General features: G+C 41.7%; 1 protein-coding gene across 3 annotated transcripts in view; it reads left to right on the forward strand.

The window, feature by feature from the left end:
* LOC135198082 (START domain-containing protein 10-like) overlaps window positions 1-23,410 on the forward strand; it is a 146,533-nt gene that overhangs the window by 105,595 nt on the left and 17,528 nt on the right. For all 3 annotated transcript variants that reach the window (XM_064225506.1, XM_064225505.1, XM_064225507.1), the window contains one exon: window positions 9,149-9,270. In XM_064225506.1, coding sequence (XP_064081576.1) covers window positions 9,149-9,270 — 122 coding nt within the window. The remainder of the gene's footprint in view (window positions 1-9,148; window positions 9,271-23,410) is intronic.

Raw genomic sequence — 23,410 nt, forward strand, 5'->3', positions numbered from 1 at the left:
CATCCTTTTTGACAGCGGGGACTTTTACGTTATCTTTACGGAAATTTTATTGTCTGTGCTTCCCAGAGTAATTTGCATAATTTTATTTATGTTGCTGCTGTATTATGCTTATCTTATTTTATGCTCCCTGTTCATGTTTGTTCATTTATTCATGCTGCTTGTCTGTATATGGTGTTGAGAGTATGTATGTAATATCTGTGAGCATTATGGCTCGTAACAAGGTGTTGAGCATTATGGCTCTGTTAATAATGGTGTTGAGCATTATGGCTCTGTAACAATGGTGTTGAGGCATTATGGCTCTGTAACAATGGTGTTGTAGTCATTATGGCTCTGTAAATAATGGTGTTGAGCATATGGCTCTGTAATAATGGTGTTGAGCATTATGGCTCTGTAATATGGTAAGTTGAGCATTATGGCTCTGTTATATGGTAATTGAGCATTATGGCTCTGTAATAATGGTAATTGAGCTTATGGCTCTGTAATAATGGTGTTGAGATGCTTTTTACATTATTTTGATTATGATTGTAATTTGTGTGGGCTTTGAGGGCTTATTATTGATTTTGACTGCTGCTGTTTTCAGATTTGTATTTTTTTGTTACTGTTTATTTAATTGGTAATTTTTGCTAAGCCCGGACTCAATTGTATATATTGTAAGATACTTAAATAATAAATAGGTTTAAGGACATTCTTGATGGTTTTGTTGCACTCCTTCCTCCTTTGTTTGTCTCGACTGCTGTCAGTCATTCCAGTCCCATTTCATTTTTTTTTCCTTAAGATCCTGCAGGACCGAGTGCGGTCCATTACATTGGCGACCGTGTGACAGGATTTGGTTCTGTTTTGGCTGGCAGGGTTGTGACAACATCGGAGGAAAGTATGGTGAATGTGAAAAAAAAAAATTAATTTTTTTTTCTGTTGGGCAAGGAGGTGTAAGGTGATTTGATGTTTGAGTTTTGATTATGTAACAGGCTTGTTTGACTCTTTAGTTGTTGTCCAGTCCTCCTGTGATTTTGCTTTTATTGGAGCGAGGTGACTTTTGCCGCTCGCTTTTTTTTTTGAAACAGTTCGGGTTAGCACGGCAGCGAGTCTGGTTCTGGCAGCTTTAGCAGCATTTGCTATTTAGCATTTACTTGAGTAGCAGGTATTGGTTACCCTGTTGGCCTTGATAGTTAGAAAGGATGGGTGATGGCTATTAACCCTGCGGTCATCGGGTGGACTTTTCCAGTGTTGCTGTTTCAACGTTTCTCCCGTGATTTATCTGTGGTTGGTGGCTGAGTTCCAGTTGACATCAGTTGATTGGCTAGTTGTTACGATGTCTTTCACCGGGAGTTCGTCTCATTCAGTTCATCCTTTTGACAGCGGGGACTTTTACGTTATCTTTACGGAAATTTTATTGTCTGTGCTTCCCAGAGTAATTTGCATAATTTTATTTATGTTGCTGCTGTATTATGCTTATCTTATTTTATGCTCCCTGTTCATGTTTGTTCATTTATTCATGCTGCTTGTCTGTAATATGGTGTTGAGCAGTATGGCTCTGTAATATGGTGTTGAGCATTATGGCTCTGTAACAATGGTGTTGAGCATTATGGCTCTGTAACAATGGTGTTGAGCATTATGGCTCTGTAACAATGGTGTTGAGCAGTATGGCTCTGTAATAATGGTGTTGAGCATTATGGCTCTGTAATAATGGTGTTGAGCATTATGGCTCTGTAATAATGGTGTTGAGCATTATGGCTCTGTAATAATGGTGTTTAGCAATTATGGCTCTGTAATAATGGTGTTGAGCATTATGGCTCTGTAATAATGGTGTTGAGCATTATGGCTCTGTAATAATGGTATTGAGCATTATGGCTCTGTAATAATGGTGTTGAGCATTGTGGCTCTGTAATAATGGTGTTGAGATGCTTTTTACATTATTTTGATTATGATTGTAATTTGTGTGGGCTTTGAGGGCTTATTATTGATTTTGACTGCTGCTGTTTTCAGATTTTTATTTTTTTGTTACTGTTTATTTAATTGGTAATTTTTGCTAAGCCCGGACTCAATTGTATATATTGTAAGATACTTAAATAATAAATAGGTTTAAGGACATTCTTGATGGTTTTGTTGCACTCCTTCCTCCTTTGTTTGTCTCGACTGCTGTCAGTCATTCCAGTCCCATTTCATTTTTTTTTCCTTAAGATCCTGCCAGGGACGGTGCGGTCCATTCAATATATATATGTATATTTATAGACATATATATATATATAATACATAGATATATATATATATGTATATATACACATTATAATATACATATATATGATATTCATATATATATATGTATTATATATATGTATATATTATATTAATATTATAACACATATTATACATAATCATAATATAATAATAGATACCTAGATTACATTATATATAATCTATATATAATATATATATACATTAGATAACATATAACAACTATATATACATATATTATATAGTATCTTATATCTTAATCTATTATATATACTAGTCAATATATATCTAGTACATATGCATTACCTACATTCTCTATTATATATATATATATGATTATATATTCCATATCTTATACATATCTATCTATCCATTTATTCACCTACATATGTATTAATAGATATATCATTCTATATATATCTTGATCTATAATATCTACATATCTATTATATCTATACTATAGCTCTATATTAAATATATATCTATATTTATCGTATCTCTCTCTATATCGACTCATCGTAATCTCTATCTATTATATATATATCTATTACATCTTCATTATATACACCACACATACACACACACACACACACATATATATATATATATATATATATATATATATATATATATATATATATATATATATATATACCCCTCTTTACCTGGCATAACTATGTTTACTTGGAACCTTTCCTTCTTCTTCTGGTCACTCGTCTTCTCCCTTTCACTTGATATGGTAATTTTCTTAGCATTGTAGTAGGTTTTCTATGAATTTTAAATGTATGTTAGTTATTAGGATGAGTCTTTTTATTATATTTATGTGTATTAATCCTTTTTACAGCCGTGATGATGGGGCTGGACCCCGAAACGTCGCTTAATAAAGCCTTTTTAAATTACCAGAAGACGTCTCCCTTGCTTCCTTGAGAATATATCTCGAACGATTGCTGTTTTCCTGTGATATATATATATATATATATATATATATATATATATATATATATATATATATATATATATATATATATATATATGTACAGTAGTACCTCGAGATACGAAAGGCTCTACTTACGAAAAACTCGAGATACGAAAGCCATTGCGAAAAATTTTACTGCTCTACATACGAAAAGTTTTCAAGATACGAAAGGTTGTTGCTGTAAATTCCCGAGATTCGCCCGGACCACTGAGAACAATTTTAAAACTCCCGTGCCGCCAACTGAGTAAACTCGCCACCATCCTCCCGCTCTCCCATTGGTTCCTGATGCTAGTCACCCCATAAGGTCCTGCTCTCCTATTGGTCAGCCTCTACCCCTTCTGCTTTAAGTATTCTATTGGTAAAAGGTTGCTGTAAATTGAAAAACTTATTCATGCAATACATTTAATAAAAAAAAAAAATTAGGTAAAGATAGAATAAAGAATAGAAATGAATGGTTATTATACTGTTTGGCAGTTTCAGTAGTTGAAGAGAGATAATGAAAATTTATGGCTTACTGTGTAAAAGTGATTGCTTGGCGATCGTTCGATACTCGTAAGTGCTGGATGTAAACAGACGTTTGGAAGCTTTTTTTTGTTTGTTTATTATAGTTAATGGTTACTTAATAATTATTTGAAATGAGTACATGCAATACATTTAATAAAAAAAATTGTGAATTAGATATCATAAAATATAAAATAAATCAGACTGTCAACAAATACGTAATTTTTAGAATTCTTCTTCTTTTTTTATTATTACGTTACGTATACATATGTTTCATTATAGCTGTCAGTAACTCGGTATCTCCATTAGGTAAAGATAGAATAAAGAATAGAAATGAATGGTCATTATACTGTTTGGTGGTTTCATTAGTTGAAGAGAGATACTAATGACAATTTATGGCTTACTGTGTGCTAGGAAAAATGATTGCTTGGCGCTCGTTCGATTCTCGTAAGACGGGTAAGAGCTGAATGTAAACAATCGATTGGAAGGTTTGTTTTTTGTTTGTTTGTGTATTATAGTTAATGATTAATTAATAATTATTTGAAATGAGTACATACTGATTATTTATACATTTTATTGGCATATTCTAAGCTTTTAGCTCTTAGGTTTAGATGTCAGAATCATAGACTAGGCTACAGTAGCAACCGCTAACATAGGCTAGGCTTATTGCTAAGGGACATATGCTAAAGTCCTAATATATGCAGTAAAATGGGGTTGAACATTGCATGCAGTTGAATATTACTCAAGTATGTACAGTATTTTGCCTTTTTGGAGTCATATTTCTTCCGTCGTAACCCTAGAACATGTGGTTTTAGGCCTGGAATGTAATTTACTGGGGTGTTTTTGGAGGGCTTGGAACGGATTAGCCATTTTACATGTAAAATGTGTTCCAAGATACAAAAAAATCATGATACGAAGGCCGTCTCAGAACGGATTAATTTCTTATCTCGAGTACCACTGTATATATTATATAATTAATATATAATTATATATATATATATATATATATTATATATATTATCTATATATATATATATATGTATATATAAATATATATTAGATTTTATATATTGTCGCTATATATATATAAATAAATATAATATATATTAATATAAGATAATATTATAATATAGATATCTTTATATATATATACATTATTATATAATAGATACATATTATATATATATACATTATATACATGTACATATATATCGTATATAATATACGTATATATATACTATATATATATATAGATATAATATACATAATAGATATATAATATATACGTATATATATAATATATATATATATGATATATATATACTAGATATTATATATATATACAGATAGATATATAATAAGAGATAGGTATAGTATATAGTTAGATATATATAAAATATATATAATGAGAGTATAGATAGAGATAGAGTGAGTAGATATATATAGATAATATATATATTATATATATATTATATATATTATAGATAATATATCTAATATAAGAAGACGTATAGATAGAGTATATATATAGTATATTATTAGATATATATATATATATATATATTATATATATAGATTACGTATAGATATATATATTATATAATATATATTAGAATATATACGTATAGATAGATATATTAGAGATTGATTATCTAGATATTATATAATAGATAATAATATATAAGAATCTATACATATACATATAGATATATATAGTATATATATTATTTTGAACCCAGTTTTTGGTCCAAAAAAGTATGTTAGTGGTTATGAAAAGTTTTTATAATCTCAGATAAATATATCATTTAGTAGTTATATATGATTGAATTATAATTAACAGGTGTATCTGGTTCATAACTGATGAGGAATAGAATTTAGAAGGAAAATTTCTTCATGATGATACCCTATTTATTATGATTTTCAAAGATTAGTTGTGACAATAGTGTGAGTTCATCATATCAAAAGATAATAGTCTTTGAATGCTGGAATAAAATATTTCCAGTGATAATTCTAATACATTTTGTATTTGAATTTATAGCTTGCATTTGCTTGAAATACAAACCATTTTTCTATATACTAACACTGTTGGCAGTTATGCTAATCTTAAAATTAAATGGAAGCTTACTTCGTTGTTATTGGACAATTAGGCTAGCTGTCAAAATTTTAAAGGACCTAATAATCCTTCTCATTAAGTTTAGTAATCAGTAAAAATTTCTTTCTGCTAAAACAGTCAAGTACAATGGTACTTCGAGATACAAAAGGCTCAACTTACGAAAAACTCGAGATACGAAAGCAAATACAAAGATTTTTTTGGCTCTACATACGAAAATTGTTCAAGATACGAAAGGTTGTTGCTGTTAAGTCCGAGATTCACCCGGACCACCGATAACAATTTTAAAACTCGTGTGCCGCCAACTGAGTAGACTCGCCACCATCCTCCCGCTCTCCCATTGGTTCCTGATGCTAGGCACTGCCATAAGATCCTGCTCTCCTATTGGTCAACATCATTCCCATGATCCCATCATGCATCTACGTAGCGGCGTGCTTTTTCGGCCACTCGGCGACATCATCGGTATCGTAAGCACGCGGAATTCGTTCGTTCTATATGATTTCGTTTATTAACGTAAATTCGTTATTGATTTTGTTGTAGTACTACTTTATCGTGTTGTGTGAGAACTTTACTTCATACGTATACGCACTAGATAACTTAATTACGTACAGTATATACGTAGTCGTGCGTCCCAAGAAAGTTGAAGTTCACGGAAAGAAATCCGTCGACAATAGGCACCATCCTTAAGCAGAAGAATGTCATCAAAGCAGCTACACCTTCCAAGGGCGTGACTATTTTGTCCAGCAAGAGGAGCCACGTGCACGATGAGATTTAAAGGCTGCTTCTTGTCTGGATAAAAGACAAAGAATCGCTGGCGATATGATAACGGAGACAGCAATCTGCCACAAGGCCAGTGCTATTTTCGGCAATTTGATTGCCCATGCCGAAGACGATGGAGGAGAATGGACATCGACACCAACCCCAGAGTTCAAGGCTTCTCATGGGAGGTTCGAAAAATTCAGTAAATGGACTGGCATCCATTCGGTGGTGCGGCATGGGGAGGCGGCCAGCTCGGACACGAAAGCGGCCGAAGACTTTATTAAGATGTTTGACGAGATGACGCTCAACGAAGGCCACAGTTCTCAGCAAGTCTTCAACTGTGATGAGACTGGCCTTTTTTGGAAAAAAATGCCTCGTCAGACATACACCATGCAGGAAGAGAAGAAGCTACCCGGGCATAAGCCTATGAAAGACAGAGTTACACTCACACTTTGTTCGAACGCCAGTGGGGATTGCAAGGTTAAGCCCCTACTTGCGTATCATTCGGAGACTCCTCGAGCCGAGTGGGTAAATCTGTGTTTCGGCCCGACAGTGAAGAAATTCTTGGAAGAGAAGCGCCTCCCTCTGAAATGTCTGCTGGTGTTGGACAATGCCCCTGCTCACCCTCCTGGCCTCGAGGAAGATATCCTAGTGGAGTATTCGTTTATCAATGTTCGTTATCTTTCGCCTATGATCACCCCTCTCCTCCACCCCATGAACCACCAAGTGATATCAAACTTCAAGAAGCTTTATATGAAACATCTTTTCAAGAGATGTTTCGACATCACCGATACCACATACCTCACCTTGCGTGAATTTTGGAAGGAGATTTTCGATGTTGTGATATGCATCCGACTCATCGACCAAACTTGGCAGGAGGTTTCGAGCGAACCTTGAATTCTTCATGGAGGAAACTCTGGCCTGATGCCGTATCCGCCCGAGACTTCGAGGGATTCGACGTGGGCGAAGCTGGTGCTGCAGATTCAGGAACAGTTGACGATCCTGAAACTGTTTCGCAACCAGATCTTGACGAGATCGTTGCGCTCAGCAAGTCCATGGGGCTGGTCGTCGACGAGGACGACATCAATGACCCTCGAGGAGCACCAAGAGGAGCTTACGACGGATGACCTGAAGGAGTTGGAGGCCAAGCAACATAATGTCGTTCAAGAAGAGTTCTCTAGCAGTGGTGAGGAGGAGGACGACGACGCTATGACAATGGCAGAAATTAAGGATGCTCTAGCTGCTTTTCATAAGGTGCAATCATTCGTAGAAAAGAGACACCCTGAAAAGGCTTACACAGGTCGTATGCTTGCACAGTTCAATGACGTTTGCCTGAGTCGTTTCAGGAACATTGTCAAAACCAGGTAGAAGCAATCTTCCTTGGATAGTTATTTTTTAAAGAGGCCCTTAGTAGGAGTAAGCAAAAAGGAAGAACCAAGTGATACTACGAAAAAACAGAAACTTGAAAGTGGTGAAGAAATTGAAATGTTTAAAAAAAAAATATGTATAGTATAAAAAAGTAAAAAAAAAATGTAAAAATAAAAAAAAGACAAAAAAATTATTTTTAGTTTTTTGTAAAGTTTACAGTTTTGTTAATGTGTTTCGTAAAGTTTAGTTTATGTTTTCCTTACATTTTTTAATGTGTTTCGTAAAGTTAAGTGTACATACTATAAGAAGTTTTCTGCCTTTTGTCCTCCTCCTCTGTCGCCACTTTCGGAGATAGCCTCACTCAAAAGGTAAGCTTCCACATTTTACTACATAAGTACGTATATGTATGTACAGTATTTCTTGTATACCATGTACACTAATACACTTTATTTACAGGTACATACATATTAGTACTACTAGTACGTATTAAGTTAGGTATTGAATGGTCCAAATTGTTGTATTTCATTGTTTATAGGTCAATTTAGCTTTATTATGAAATTTACTGGTGTGTTTTTGGAGGGCTTGGAACGGATTAGCCATTTTACATGTAAAATGCGGTTCAAGATACGAAAAACTCATGATACGAAGGCCGCCTCGGAACGGATTAATTTCGTATCTCGAGGTACCACTGTAATTAGTTTTCAGCTGGATATAGGACATATACCCTGTTATAAGCATGTTTGAATGCAGGTAACCATTTAGGATGTTTAAAGTTGCTAATTATTATTATTACAGTATTATTATTATTATTATTATTATTATTATTATTATTATTATTATTATTATTATTATTATTAAGGATTAGTTTATCCAATCCTTTATCATAATAATAATAATATTTAGTAACTTTAAACATCCTAGTTACTAATAATGGTGCAAGATCTTATAAGTGAAATCTTGTGTTGGTGTGTGAAATGACTTTGCAGAATCATTCCTGTGTAATAGCATATATTTTACTGGTATCATGGTTTTATAACAAGTACTTTCCAATGCTGTTTGCCTGGTATTATCTATAAATTATGTTTACATGCTATGTAATTGCTACATGCTTCAAATATAAGATCATGCTCCTATGTAAGTAACTGGTAACCATCCTTAAGTATGGCACAACCTGTACACCCATGTATGTATCCTTCCCATAGGCTACCTGATCCGCCCACTACCCTCTGGTGGGTGTTCCTTCAGCTACGTATCACACTGCGACCCCAGGGGGAAGCTACCTCCTTGGCTTGTCAACAAAGTAACTAATGTGCTTGCTCCTAAGGTAATTTATTGTACTTCTATGACCTGCTGGGAATTTTAGGAAGCACTTACATATTTTGTGGCATTCTCTTTTTCATTTGTTTAGAAAATACTTTTTTCATTTTGCTTCCAGTAATTACTATATTTTGGGCATGTTGATTTTTACTCATTGAACTATGGTGAAAGAATACCTCAGCATGTTGCTTTGAATGGCTCACTTTTATTCCTTGTATATCAGGATTCACAAGTAAAGTCCACAATTTCAGTTGAAGAGGTTTATTAGTTTAGTGAACAGATTATCTGCATTATTTTAAAGTATGCTACCGTAGATATTGTGGACTTTGCTTCTTTTTTTTTATTTCTATGCACCTGGCAACTACATTTAGTATTCAGCATATGGAGCCCTTATTCAGTCAGCTTGATTTCCTCTGCAGTTCTGGTATTTTTTTGTATGGTATTAGCCTTACTTGTGAATGTCTGGATAATTTATTGTACTACTTCTACTGAGTATTCTTCCCACTTTTGCCGTTGGCATATGATTTTAATAAAATTCAGGTAGTATTTAGATGGGACAGGGTGAAAATGTTTTTCTTGCAAGTGATACAAGATTCCATCATCACTTGATTAATTTCCAGCCACATTAGAGTTGAGAATGTCATCTCTGTGGTCTGGTTGTGGCCTGGTTAAACAAGCCAGTATTAATAATACCCTATTAGCCAAATAATTAATGATTGTTTTAACAAAAGTAATTTCATAGTGCTTCATCTTTGTCTTATGGTCTAGTTCGTTTCTGATACTTGTGAGTGCTAAAATATGAATGCTAAAATATGTCTACTCATAATGAGTACTGTATTACTTTGTTGATTTGAAACTTTTTTGTTGCTTTTGATACTTTTATTAAATATTTAACAGGTAACAAGTTTTTGCAGCTAAATCTATTATCAAATAATTTCTATAGCTGAGGAAAAAGTCTTCAGATCACTTGTTGCATTATGGAAGGAAATGTGTTATGTTTTAAAAGATTATATTGTTCATACGCGAACAAACCTTCAGTCTTAACAATAGGATCATTTCTAGCGCTTAGCTGGATCCGGTTGAAAAGCAGATGAAAGCAAGGAATCTTGTGATATCTGGCAATGCATGTGTAGCTTGGGTGAGGATTGGTCAAGGACGACGCCTCTATGCTAGTCTTTTCTTTGACCGCCTGGGCGAGAGTCGTGTTAACCTCTCTTGGCCTTTTCCCAGTTCATTGCCCGTTTCGCTTGTGTTTAGTGTGTGTGCGTGTTTGGCTGATATTATGGCTTCTTCTGCTCCTTCTCGGCGTCAGCGTATGTGCCCCAGAGTTCCAGGTTTTCCATGTTCTCGTTTTCTGGCTTTGACAGCGACTGACCCTCACATAACGTACAGTAGGTGTCATTCTAATTTTTGTACTATCATGAATCCCTGCATGGATTGCTGTGCATGGCCTAAGGAGCAGTGGAGGTCGTGTTATGGCAAGAGAAAACGTTGGAGGATTTCGACTCTTCCTACTTTGGATGGTTTTTCGCCTCTTCTCGATGTTTCGTCTCCTGCAGTAGTCAACCCCCATAGTAGCGTTGTTCCTGCGTCTCCTTCCTTTTCTTCCGTTGATTCGTCGATGGAAGTATCAGGAGGCCACCAGGCTAATGTTTGTAATGTAGCCCCTTCTTCCTCAGGAGTTTTTTTGATTCCCAAGAAGGGTGAGGCTTTTTCATCAATCTCTTTTCTTCCAAAGTTGGAGGCGTCCAAAATGGCGGCGATTTGGAAGACGCTCGGGCTAGGGGGTCCCCCGTCCTAGGAAGGGTTGCTATCGCATTTTGTGGAGGTTTGAAACCCCCTTCCCCGGTCTGGCCAGGCCACCCCCTTTCCTCCCGGCCTCGTCTTCGTGGGTAGCAGAAGTTGGCCATCTTGTATTGTTCCGCCAGTGTCTGCTGCGGCTTCTTCGAGTCGGAGTGACGCTGTGGCGTCAGCCCCGTTGATGACGTCACGGGATCCATCTTTGTGTATTCCTCCACCAGTGGCGTCTGATTCCCCCTTGCACCGAGGGGAAACCGTGACGTCACCACCACTTGTGACGTCACTCACATCGATGACGTTTTTCCCAGTCGTCTCCTCAGATCCGCCTTTCTCAGCTGTGATGTCATCCCTGCCGCCCAGTTCGCTACATCTCCCTTCCTTGTCATCGGAGCCTTCTCTGGGACATCAGTGAGGTCATATGCAAGGCAGTGCTTCAGAGGTTGGACTCTTGTTTTGAATGTGAAGTTGGCTGCCTTATTGGTTGAGAGGACTGGTAGGAAACGTGTTGCTTCGTCCCCTCCTCCTGAGAAGAGTGCGCATAAGAAACCAGTGCTGTCTTCCTCTCCCTCTTCCCCCTCTACGCCCCGTCAGCGTATCAAGTGTTGGAAGGCTAAGGACTTTGCCCTTCCTTTGCCTACGAAGGAGGAACATTGTGGACATATTCCCAAGAGTGCTGTTGTTTCGGGCAGTGTTAGTGCTCCTTCCCATGTGCGATCTGCAGGGGATGCTTCATCCTCTGCCTCGAATCACGGTCGTGTTACCCCCCACCCCCCCTGTCCGTGCGCATCGCCAGCGTGTTGCAACCTCCCCCGTCCATGCACATCGCGAGCGTGTTGCAACCACCCCTGCCCGTGCACATGATGTAAGTGCTCCTTCTTCTCCAAGGCCTATTCATTGCCGTAAGGATCTCAAGGTACCTGTCAAGAAGTCAAAGGTAGTGAGCGCGGAGTTGGTGCAGCAGGAGTGTTTGCCTGCCTCTCTCACTGATGCTTCCAAGAGTTCGACTCTAGGGGATTCTCCTTCGATCTGAAGTGTTTGGGTTTCCCCCCCATCTCGTACGTATGTCTGCCACGCCGGTGACCATTCATGGACATGTTGAGTCATCTGTTAAGGTAAGTGATATTCCTAGTGTTATAGTGGGTTCGTCTCCGAAGCCGACGCATGGACCCATGCCAGACAGGTTAGTTGTGGTTTTGGGCTGTTTGGCTGCTAACCCTTCTGTTAATTTTAGTGGGAAAGGTGCCTTAGAGGAGTCTATACATCCTTCTCGTCGTCGGTCTTCGTTGCCGGAGAAGGAGGAGGGAGACAGGCAAGAGTTTTTGTCTTCCTTTTTGGAAGTTGTTGATCTCATTCGTGAGTTTAACAATTTGGAAAGTAGGACTCAGGCTCGGTCGTCTTACACTCCTCCTTGCTTGGAAGCCTTGGTGGGAGCTACTCAGGACCCCAAATAATCTCTTCAGCTTCCTTTATCGAGGCACGTTCAGTCGGTCTTGCAGAAGGTTAACGCCTCTGTTTCAGACTGGGACGGTTCGCTTCGCTCTAGGATCTCTACCAAACTACTACCCCCGCCTCTCACGAGACATAGGAAGTACTGTGTTACAAGCTCTGCTTTTTTGTTGTCACGCCATCTTAACCCAGACGTCATTTGCCTGAAGCCGGGATTGACTTTGGAACAGGTGAGGTTGGTGGCTCTGTCCTATTCTCCGCAAGATGCCTCAGCATTGGAGGACCTCGAGTTCAGCAGGGCCTTCCCATTCGACACAGCCTAAGTCAGAAGATCAATGCCCCTTTCGCTCTCGTTCCTTTAAGCCAAGAAGGGGCCCAAGGGGCAGAGGTAAAGGGGGCCGTTGGTAGGTTAGGTGCCTCTCCCTCTTCTGCGCCATGGGTGGGGGGGGTGCCTGGCGGGCCATTGGGCCAAGTGGCAGAGTTATGGGGCAGAGAAGTGGGTTGTAGATGTCCTTCGGGTGGGATACCTACTGCACTTCGACTTCTCTCCTCCTCTGTCGGACAAGCCGCAGCTCAGAGAGGCATATCCTCCAGATTCTCTGAAGTTCTTGGCTCTTCAGGAGGAAGTGCAGAAAATGCTGGACAAGGATGCGACAGAGGAAGCAGTGCATCCGTCCCCGGGGTTTTACAGTCACATCTTCTTGGTGCCCAAGGCGTCGGGAGGATGGAGGCCTGTGATCGACTTATCCACATTGAATCACTTCATCAGGAAGACACGGTTCAAGATGGAGACCCCGCGCTCGGTGTTGGCAGCCGTGAGGGAAGGTGACTTCATGCTGTCGATAGACTTAAGGGACGCATACTTCCAAATCCCTGTTCATCCCATGTCCAGGAAGTTCCTTCGCTTCTCTCTTGGGGAAAAGGTCTTCGAGTTCAAAGTCTTGTGCTTTGGGCCGGACCTTTTTGCGACACGTTTCAACAGGAAGCTGGAGGTGTTCTTTTCAGTGGTTCCAGATCCTTTAGCATTGGCAGAGGATGCATTCTAGCATCCCTGGGACAACCTAGAGGTGTATGCCTTCCCTCTGTTTTGTTTGATCCGTCAGGTTCTGAACAGGCTGATGAGTTCACAGGGTCTCAGGATGACTTTGGTAGCCCCTCTGTGGCCTTGGGTAGAATGGTTCCCAGATCTGCTGTCATTGTTGTCAGAGGTTCCGAGGGAGGTTCCCCTTGGCGACATCTCCTGTGTCAGCCCCATGCAGGAAGGTTTCAGTCAGTAGAATCCCTGTCTCTTCACGGTTGGAGGCTATCAAGTATCTCTTCCGAGCAAGAGGTTTTTCTCAGAGAACAGCTGGGCATATGTCCAGCAGTCTTAGAAAGTCGACCTACGCGGTTTACCAAAGGAAATTGGGGGATATACTGTGATTGGTGTCGTAAACGGGGTTTTTCTCCACTTGCAACCTCTATTCAGTGAATAGCAGACTTTTTAACCTTCCTCAGAGACGAGAAACGTTTGTCCATTTCTGCCTTTAGAGGCTACAGGGTGGCCCGGAGTTTGGTGTTACGCCTTAAGAGTTTCGACATCTCCTCTTCCTGGGAACTTTCCCTGCTAGTTAAGGGGTTTGAGCAGTCGAGTTCTATAGAGCTCAAGCCTCCGACGTGGGATGTTTCCTTGGTTCTTAAGAGCTTCACTAAGAGTCCATATGAGCCCTTGCATCGCTCATCTGACAGGAACCTGACGCTCAAGACAGTTTTCCTTCTGGCTTTGGCACCTTCCAAAAGGGTAAGAGATCTCCACGGTCTGAGCTATGATGTGAAGCACACCAGGGGTTGGGGGTCAAGTCCTTCGAATTTGTCCCGGAATTCGTGGCCAAGACCCAAAATCCCTCTGTGCATGATGACAGGTTCACTTCGTTTTCCATTCCATCACTGACTGACTTTGTGGGTGGGGATGCTCAAGAGCTTCTGTTGTGCACTGTCCAGGCCCTGCGTTGCTATCTTAAAAGATCTCAGCACCTTAGACCAGGCTGCCGCAGACTTTTTGTTAGCACAGGCCATACAAAGAAAGAGGTGTCTAAGAATACCATCTCTTTTTGGATACGGAAGCCATCAGACAGGCATACTTGGCTCTTGATGATTCCACCACCACGTCTGTGCAGGCTAGAGTGCATGACGTTAGGGGTATTGGTCCCTCTCTGGCTTTCAAAAAGAACTTGGCTGTACATAGAGTGCTGAGCGCTGGTAGTACTTGGTTACGCCAGTCCACGTTCACCTCCTTCTATCGTAAGGATGTTGCCCACAGATCTGCGGACACGTTTTCCCTGGGTCCTGTGGTGGCTGCCCAACAGGTTGTGCAACTCATGGTTGCCCTTAACAAGGCACCTTTGTATCTTACCTAAGATGATTGTGTGGATGAGAGAATGAGTGAGTTGGCTGGTCTCCTTCTTTCTCTTGTGCCTTTCCTTCTTCCTTCGGGCAGTTTAAAGAATAGACACGTCATTCGCTGGACTGGTCTGATACAGGTGAGTAAGGTAGTCATACTGATAGTGTGGTCGTGTGATATACAAATATCTTACCCACTATTTGGTAGCATATGCTCCACTCCTTAGCAAGGAGGGGTTGGGGTAATACAAACCCTGGTGTCTTGGTTTGTTACTGGACAGTCAAAGTTTCTCTTTGGTTCCCTATACAATGGTTATCCCATATATCATTGTATGTCACTCAGGTTCTGAGTGGTTAGATATCAATTTATCTAGCTTCTCAACAGGCTTCAGTCCCTCTCCAAAAACCATTCATTTTGAGAGCTGGACTTGTGGGTAGGCCCTCAGCTAGTCTAGGATGTCTTATACCTCCCTCCAAGTATGAGTCTATCCTATTGTTAAGACCGAAGGTTTGTTCGCGTATGAACAAATGACAAATTTTTCAAGACAATTTGTATTTTTCATAGCTACAAACCTGAGGTCTAACGTTATACTGCCTGCCTAGCCGCCCCTTTTATTTATTTTTAAAATTTTGTTTTGTTTTGTTAGGTCATCTTGAGTTGGGAAAGACTGGCGTAGTGGCGTCGTCCTTGACCAATCCTCACCTGAGCTACACATGCGTTGCCAGATATCACAAGATTCCTTGCTTTCATCTGCTTTTTAACTGGATCTAGCTAGGCGCTAGAAATTTTCCTATTGTTAAGACCTCAGGTTTGTAGCTATGAAAAATACAAATTGTCTTAGAAAATTTGTCATATTTCAGTTTTTTTGCAAGCCTGTTTCTTATAATTCCCAGCAGCCATTTTGTGCTTGTGAAATCATTCATAGATGCTTAAGTACCTTTTAAAAGCAGGAATCATCCAATAATACTGCAGAGCCTTTGGTTTCAAGCAATCAAGCGAGTCAGTATTTGTGCCATTTGATCCAAGAGCTGCAAGACCAATTGGGGCTGGGAGGGGGTCACTGCTTGCATGATGAGTACAATGAGGTTTTAAGAAAATTTATTTGGTTTTTAGAAAATTAGATTTTTTTAAAAATAAACCCATATCATAGAATTAGTTCTTCTTATAATTTAGTGGGAGATTGAGCTGCCAAAAACGGTTAGCCAATTGAGACCTGTATGATCTGCATGAGAGCACTCTGGGATTGATCTTAATCAATGGAATCCATTTTTTGAAGATGCACAGATTTGTGTCTGACAGAAACCCAGTTGTATAACAATAATTCATAACAGTTTGCTAATGCAACTTGACAGTATGCCCACATGATTGTCATCTCGTAAACATCCCTTTATAGCAAAGGACAAAATATCTTCATTGAGTATGACATAGAAGTGAATAATTCTGGGTAGTCTATGATCTAATGGATAAAATAGGATGGAAAATGCTGTGAAGATGAAAAACGAGACTTAACAGTCAGAAGTTTCTTCCGGGATGTACCAATATGTCCCTCATCTGCCAACACCTAAATCGCAAACTTTTCTTGGCACCTTCATATGTGTGTCATAAAGACTGTATTGACAAAAAGATTAAAAAGTACTGCATAGGAGTCTCAGAAGCTTTCTTCCTTCGAAAAAGTACTATATGTGTTGCTCTAGCATTCCTGTAGTCCATTAAAAGTATCTCAGAATTGAATAATACCTGATAATTAATATGTACTATATATATACATTACTTGTACAAGAAGTGTCAAAAATATTTCTCAGAAGCTCCTGTACCACAAGATACCGACAAATTGTTCTATCAGGGGAAAGGGAAGGGCTCACTATTCACTGGCAGTAACCAAATGGGTAATGATGGAATAATTTGGTACTGGTTACAATATTTTGAATTTCTTAGGTCTGCAGCAAGGACAGATCAGTCAGTCTCTGATCCTTGAAATGCACAAGTTATTCAGTAGTATGTATCGTATGCTGATTCCTGTCAAAGTGCACATAAGAAACATCATCTCTAGCTTGTTTAGAGACTTACTAAGTATGAGTCTATCCTATTGTTAAGACCAGAGGTTTGTTAGCATATGAACTAATGACAAATTTTGTAAGACAATTTGTATTTTTAATAGCTACAAACCTGAGGTCTTACATTATACTGCCGCCTCTAGCCACCCCTCTGTGTGTTACAACATCCTGAGTTGGGAAAGACTGATGGCGCGATCATAGGTGAATGGTCTTCAACCATCCTTCACCCGATCTACGCATGCGTTGCCAGATATCACAAGATTCCTTGCTTTCATGTGTTTTTTAACCGGATCCAGCTAGGCGCTAGAAATTATCCTATTGTTAAGACCTCAGGTTTGTAGCTATGAAAAATACAAATTGTCTTTGAAAATTTGTCATTTTATTCCCAATAAAGATCATGTCTGAGGTATAGTCCTCCTTATAATCTGCTTTCTTAAGATCTGAATGAGCTTTGCTTTGAATGGTGTAGGGGAAAGCTGATCTCTTAGTTTCTTGGAAGTAAACCAGGCTGTCTCTGTCAAAAAGACAAGTGTGAGCTTCTGATGAATAGCCTTTAAGTGTGAAGGTTTAGCATTTCCAAATTCCTGTGGAAACAGTGTAGTTGGCACAGGAGTTTCCCTAATTTGGGGAGCTTTTTGAAGAGGTTTATCAGAAGGGCAGATAGCTGATAAACTGTGACAAAGTCACTGGGAAAACTGACAGATTCTTGGGAATGAAGACTGATACTGTATTCCTTTCCTGAGTGTGTCATGTTTGTTGTAAAATATTCTTGATATTAAAACTGTTCGAAGGCAATGAATAAAAAGAAAGAAATAGGTCTTTTGCAGAAAGCCATCTTATGAAATAAATTTTTGTACATGAACTCTCCTGCCAGATATATACTTAGCTTACGTCTCTGACGTCACGACAGAATTCAAAACTCGCGGCAAACGCGACAGGTAGGTCAGGTGATCTACCCCACCTGCCGCTGGGTGGCAGGTGTATGAACCAATCCCCCTTTTCAGTCATATATTTTCTGTCGCCGGTGTCGACTACATCTGTTGTCGATACCTCTCGATTTTGGATTATTACTCGTTTTCGCCCTGGATTGTTTCATCGGATTTTTGGTGAAGTACCTGCTCCTTGGCTTGGCATTTGCGATTTGTGGACCGGTTTTTTATTATTCTTTTGATTATTCTTGGAATTTCATTATGTCTGATTTAGAGATTAAGAAATCAACTATGTTCAGAGTTTGTTCTGTTAGCGATTGTAAGGTGAGGCTACCGAAAGCTGCGGTAGACCCTCACACAGTATGCATGAGGTGTAGGGGGAATGACTGCTCATTTATTAACCCTTGTAATGAAAGTGGAAAATTGAATGAAGAAGAATGGAAGGCGCTTTCTTCTTATGTAAGAAAGCTTGAGAAGGACAAGGTTAGGAAAGCTTCATCTAGGAGTTCTAGTAGGTCTCGCGCTAGCGAGTTTGAAGTTGATAACCCTGTTGTAGACGTAGCGCCTTTACCAGTTTCAGCCCCTGCTCCCTGCATCGAACCCGAAGATGCGCCTTCGGAGGTGGACACTATGAGAGCCACTATTCGCAGCATGGAGTTGAAAATTAAAGTGCTAGAAGGTAAGAGTGATAGTGATTTGTGCAGTGATCCCAGTGCAGTGGAGGGTGCGTCTGATCGGCTCCCTAATGCTTCTAGGCTTAGACCTCTTCCAGACTCCCAGACCCAGTGGAGGAGGAAAGTCGAAAGCTGCAGGAAGGTTAGGGAGAATCCCCACCGGTCAGGCGTCCCCTCGGTAGCGCCTGATGTTCGCTCCCAGGCTACCTTGGATCGCGCCAAGAGAGAAGTCTTACGGCAATGCTTCTCGTCTTCATCTTCGCCTTCTCCTTCGCCCAATCGTGGTTGGAGCTCCTCGGAAGCTTCTCGGCCGTCGAAGAGAGCCTGGCAGGCTTCTTCCGCTCTCCCCTCCAGCCCTGAAGTTTTTTCGGAAGATCTTGGATTGGATGTGAAGAAACCGAGGATTTCTTTGGAGTTTCGCTCTCCTAGTAAGGATTGAGCTGCGTCTCCCGTGAAGGACTTTGTTAAATCTCCTACACGTGTTTTGGCTAGTCTGCAGGCGCAGATTACGGCTCTGGCTGACTCATTGATTGTGACTTCTCGTCGTAGGAAGGACGTCTCGCTCCCGGTAAAGAAGTCCAGGCGCTCTTCTCCAGGTTTTCGCTATTCGTCAGTAACCGCCCTCTCTCCAGGATTGGATCGTAGTACGAGGCGCTCTTCAACGGACAGGCGCTCTCCTGCGGACATCGTTTCTCTGTCGGACGAGAGGCATGCTTCCCGTAGACGAGCCTCTCCCGACAGGCGCTCGTCTCGAGACAGGATCTCTCCCGCTGGCAGACGCCAGGAGCCTGGTAGGCATTTTTCTCATGGTAGCCGCTCTCCTTCAGGCTTCCGCTCTCCTGTGACCAGACGCCCTTCGGTAGACAGGCGCTCTTCTCCTGTCAGCCGCCCTTCGCTTAGCAGGCACCAAGAGCCTGGTAGGCGCTCTTCTCCTACAAGGCGATCTTCTACCGATTTTCGCTCTCCTCGAGTTAGGCGCCGGGAATCTGTCAGACGCTTCTCTCCTGGTAGGCGCTCGTCGCCAGAGATTCGCTCTCCTCGCAGCAGGCGCCAAGACCTGATAAGCGCTTCCCGCATGGCAGGCGCTCTTCGCCAGGCAGCCGCTCTCCTTTAGACAGGCGCCAGGAGCCTGATAGACGCATTTCGCCTAGTAGGCGCTCTTCGCCAGATTTTCGCCCTGCGTTCGTTAGGCGCCAAGAGCCTAGAGTACGCCCTCATCCTGACAAGAAGGAGTTTTCTTGCAGAATCTCAACGGAAGTTATGACTTCCCCGGTTAGATGTCAGAGTTCTTCCAGACGTTCTTCCAAGGATGGACTCTCGGCTGAGGACAAGACAGCCTATCATCGTAAGGATCATGAAGGATCTTCGGCGGAAGAAGAACAGGATCCCTCGGAAGAAGAAATTCCTAAAGATTCCTCCGTTTCCTCATACAAGCGTTTGACAGACCTGTTGCTTCAGGAATTCGGAGACGCCCTTTCTCCTGTCGCCCCGCCCTCGCCTCTATCGTTATTTTCGACCTCGAAAACTTCGAAGGTTTCATCCTGTGTCAGGATGAAGCCTGCAATCTCTATGAAGAAGGCGCTTAGAGGTTTTGGTGAGTGGCTTCTTTCGAAGGAAGAGAAAGGGAAGACGGTGTTCTCTTTCCCTCCTTCTAAGCTAACTGGAAAGCTAGGATTCTGGTATGAATCGGGAGAACCCTTGGGCCTTGTTCTTCCCTCCTCGGCAGACTCGGACTTCTCTTCACTGGTGGATTCCTCTCGACGCTCTGCCCTCATGTCTGCTAAGACGACATGGGGGATGAATGAGCTTGACCACCTGTTGAAGGGAATGTTCCGAGTCCTGGAGGTATTTAACTTCCTAGACTGGTCTTTGGGCGTTTTGGCCAAGAAGACGCAGACCCCGGATTCCATTTCACCTGAGGATCTTATCAGTGTTCTCGTGTGTATGGATAAGGCAGTGAGAGATGGATCGAGTGAAGTAGCTTCCCTTTTCGGAGCGGGAGTAATCAAGAAAAGATCTGTTTACTGTTCGTTCCTGACGAAATCAGTATCTCATGCTCAGAGAGCCTCTCTCCTGTATTCTCAGCTCTCTCCTCAACTCTTCCCTAAAAAGATCATTCAGGATGTTTCTTGTGCCCTTTCAGCTAAGGCTACACAGGACATGCTAGCCCAGTCTACCAGGAAGCCTCACACTTCTTTCCAGGCTAAAACCAAGAGAGAGACTCCAGTTAGGCAGGAGCCCTTTCGAGGAGTCCCTCCTGCCAGAGCTTCTTCCTCTAGAGGATCTAGACCCGCTAAACGAGGGAAGACCTTCTCTAGATCCATCAGAGGGAAGAGGTAGTATTCAAGTTCTCCAGACATCAGTGGGTGCCAGACTACTGAAGTTTGCCGACGTCTGGGCCCAGAAAGGGGCGGACAACTGGTCACTCTCGATTGTCCGCAAAGGCTACCTCATTCCCTTCTTATCAAGACCTCCGTTGTCGACGACTCCGAGGGAGTTGGTAGCCAAGTACAAGGACCCCATCATGAATCAAGCCCTCTCTCTAGCAGTAGATCTTATGCTGGAGAAGGAGGCGATAGAACTAGTGAAAGATCCTCATTCTGCGGGTTTTTACAACAGACTGTTCCTAGTTCCCAAGAGCTCAGGAGGATGGAGACCGGTTCTGGATGTAAGCGCCCTGAATGTCTTCGTAGAAAAAAGGAAGTTCACCATGGAGACAACTTCTTCAGTGTTGGCGGCTCTTTGTCCAGGGGACTGGATGGTGTCCCTAGATCTTCAGGACGCTTACTTCCATGTGCCTATCCATCCTTCTTCACGGAAGTTTCTGAGATTCATGATGGGAGGGAAGATCTTCCAATTCAGGGCCTTGTGCTTCGGCCTTTCAACAGCCCCTCAAGTTTTCACGGGTTTAATGAAGAATGTAGCGCAGTGGCTACATTTGGAGGGAGTGAGGCTCTCTCTCTATCTAGACGATTGGCTGATCAGAGCAAGCTCACAAGAACGATGTCTGGAGAACCTACAAAAGACACTTACTTTAGCAAGTTCGTTGGGGCTTCTGGTGAACTTCCAGAAGTCACAATTAATCCCCAGTCAAGAGCTGATATATCTGGGGATTCGGATGGTTTCTCCGGATTTTCGGGCATATCCGTCACCAGAGAGGATTGCTCGTTGCCGAGAGAAACTAACAATCTTCCTAGAGAAAGATGCATGCACAGCGAGGGAGTGGATGAGTCTGTTGGGGACACTCTCCTCGCTGGAGCAATTCGTTTCTCTAGGAAGGTTGCATCTCAGACCTCTCCAATTCTTCCTTTACCGGAATTGGAGGGGTCTCTCTCTAGATCTGGAATTCTCCTTCATGATATCAAAAGGAATCAAGAAGGACCTTCTGTGGTGGGCAGACCCTCTCCGATTTGCAGAAGGTCTGTCTCTGTACATGCCAAACCCGAACCAAGTATTGTTTTCCGACGCATCGGAGACGGGTTGGGGTGCGACCCTAGGGTCAAGAGAAGTGTCAGGCACCTGGGAGGGGGAACAGGTGTCCTGGCACATCAACAACAAAGAGTTGATGGCAGTGTGGTTGGTGTTAAAAGCCTTCGAGCCCCACGTCCAAAATGCTATAGTTCAGGTCAACTCGGACAACACCACAGCCTTGGCTTACATAAGAAAGCAGGGGGGGACACACTCCTTCTCCCTGTACGAAACAGCAAAGGACTTGCTGTTGTGGTCTCAGGCAAGGAAGATCGTTCTCCTCACCAGGTTCGTACAGGGAGAAAGGAATGTCAGGGCCGATCTCCTGAGCAGGAGGAATCAAGTGCTCCCCTCGGAGTGGACTCTGCACTCAGAAGTTTGCCAAGACCTGTGGAGGTTATGGGGCAGACCTCATATCGACCTATTTGCGACAGCAAAGAACAAAAGGATAGACCTCTACTGCTCCCCGATCTCAGACCCAGGAGCAGTGTCAGTGGATGCTTTCCTTCTAGACTGGAGAGGTCTGGACGTCTATGCCTTTCCTCCATTCAAGATTCTGAGTCAAACACTCAGAAAGTTTGCGGCCTCGGAAGCGACGAGAATGACGCTGGTAGCTCCATTCTGGCCGGCCCAAGATTGGTTCACAGAGGTACTGGAATGGCTGGTGGACTTTCCAAGAGCTCTTCCACAAAGAGTAGATCTGCTCAGACAACCCCACTTCGACAGGTATCACAAAAACCTCCCCGCTCTCAATCTGACTGGCTTTCGACTGTCAAAAGTCTTGTCAGAGCGAAGGGGTTTTCAGCTAAGGCAGCGAAGGCTATCGCCTCAGCTAGAAGGCCCTCTACCCTTAGAGTCTACCAGTCGAAGTGGGACGTCTTTCGCCGTTGGTGCAGAAACCAGAAGCTTTCCTCTTCCAGTACCTCTGTGACCCAAATCGCAGATTTCCTGGTTTTTCTCAGGGAAAAATGCGGTCTTGCAGTTTCAACCATCAAAGGATATCGGAGCATGTTAGCAGCTGTGTTTAGGCACAGGAACCTAGATATCTCCAACAACAAAAATCTACATGATCTGCTAAGATCTTTCGAAACTTGCAAGAAACCCTCGACTGAAATTCCAAGCTGGAATCTGGATGTGGTTCTTCGTTTCCTGAGGTCCTCGAAGTTTGAACCATCCCAGTCATCTTCTTTCAAGGATCTTACGAAGAAGGCTCTGTTTCTTTTGGCTTTAGCATCTGCCAAGAGAGTTAGCGAGCTTCATGCTCTAGAAGGAAGGGTAGGTTTCAAAGGAGATTCCGTGATTTGTTCCTTCCTTCCTTCTTTTCTAGCTAAGAACGAGAACCCCTCAAATCCTTGGCCAAGGAGTTTTGAGGTTCCAGGCTTAGCTCCCCTGGTAG

This window comes from Macrobrachium nipponense, chromosome 21 (assembly GCF_015104395.2).
Source record: "Macrobrachium nipponense isolate FS-2020 chromosome 21, ASM1510439v2, whole genome shotgun sequence".
NCBI classification, from domain to species: Eukaryota; Metazoa; Arthropoda; class Malacostraca; order Decapoda; family Palaemonidae; genus Macrobrachium; species Macrobrachium nipponense.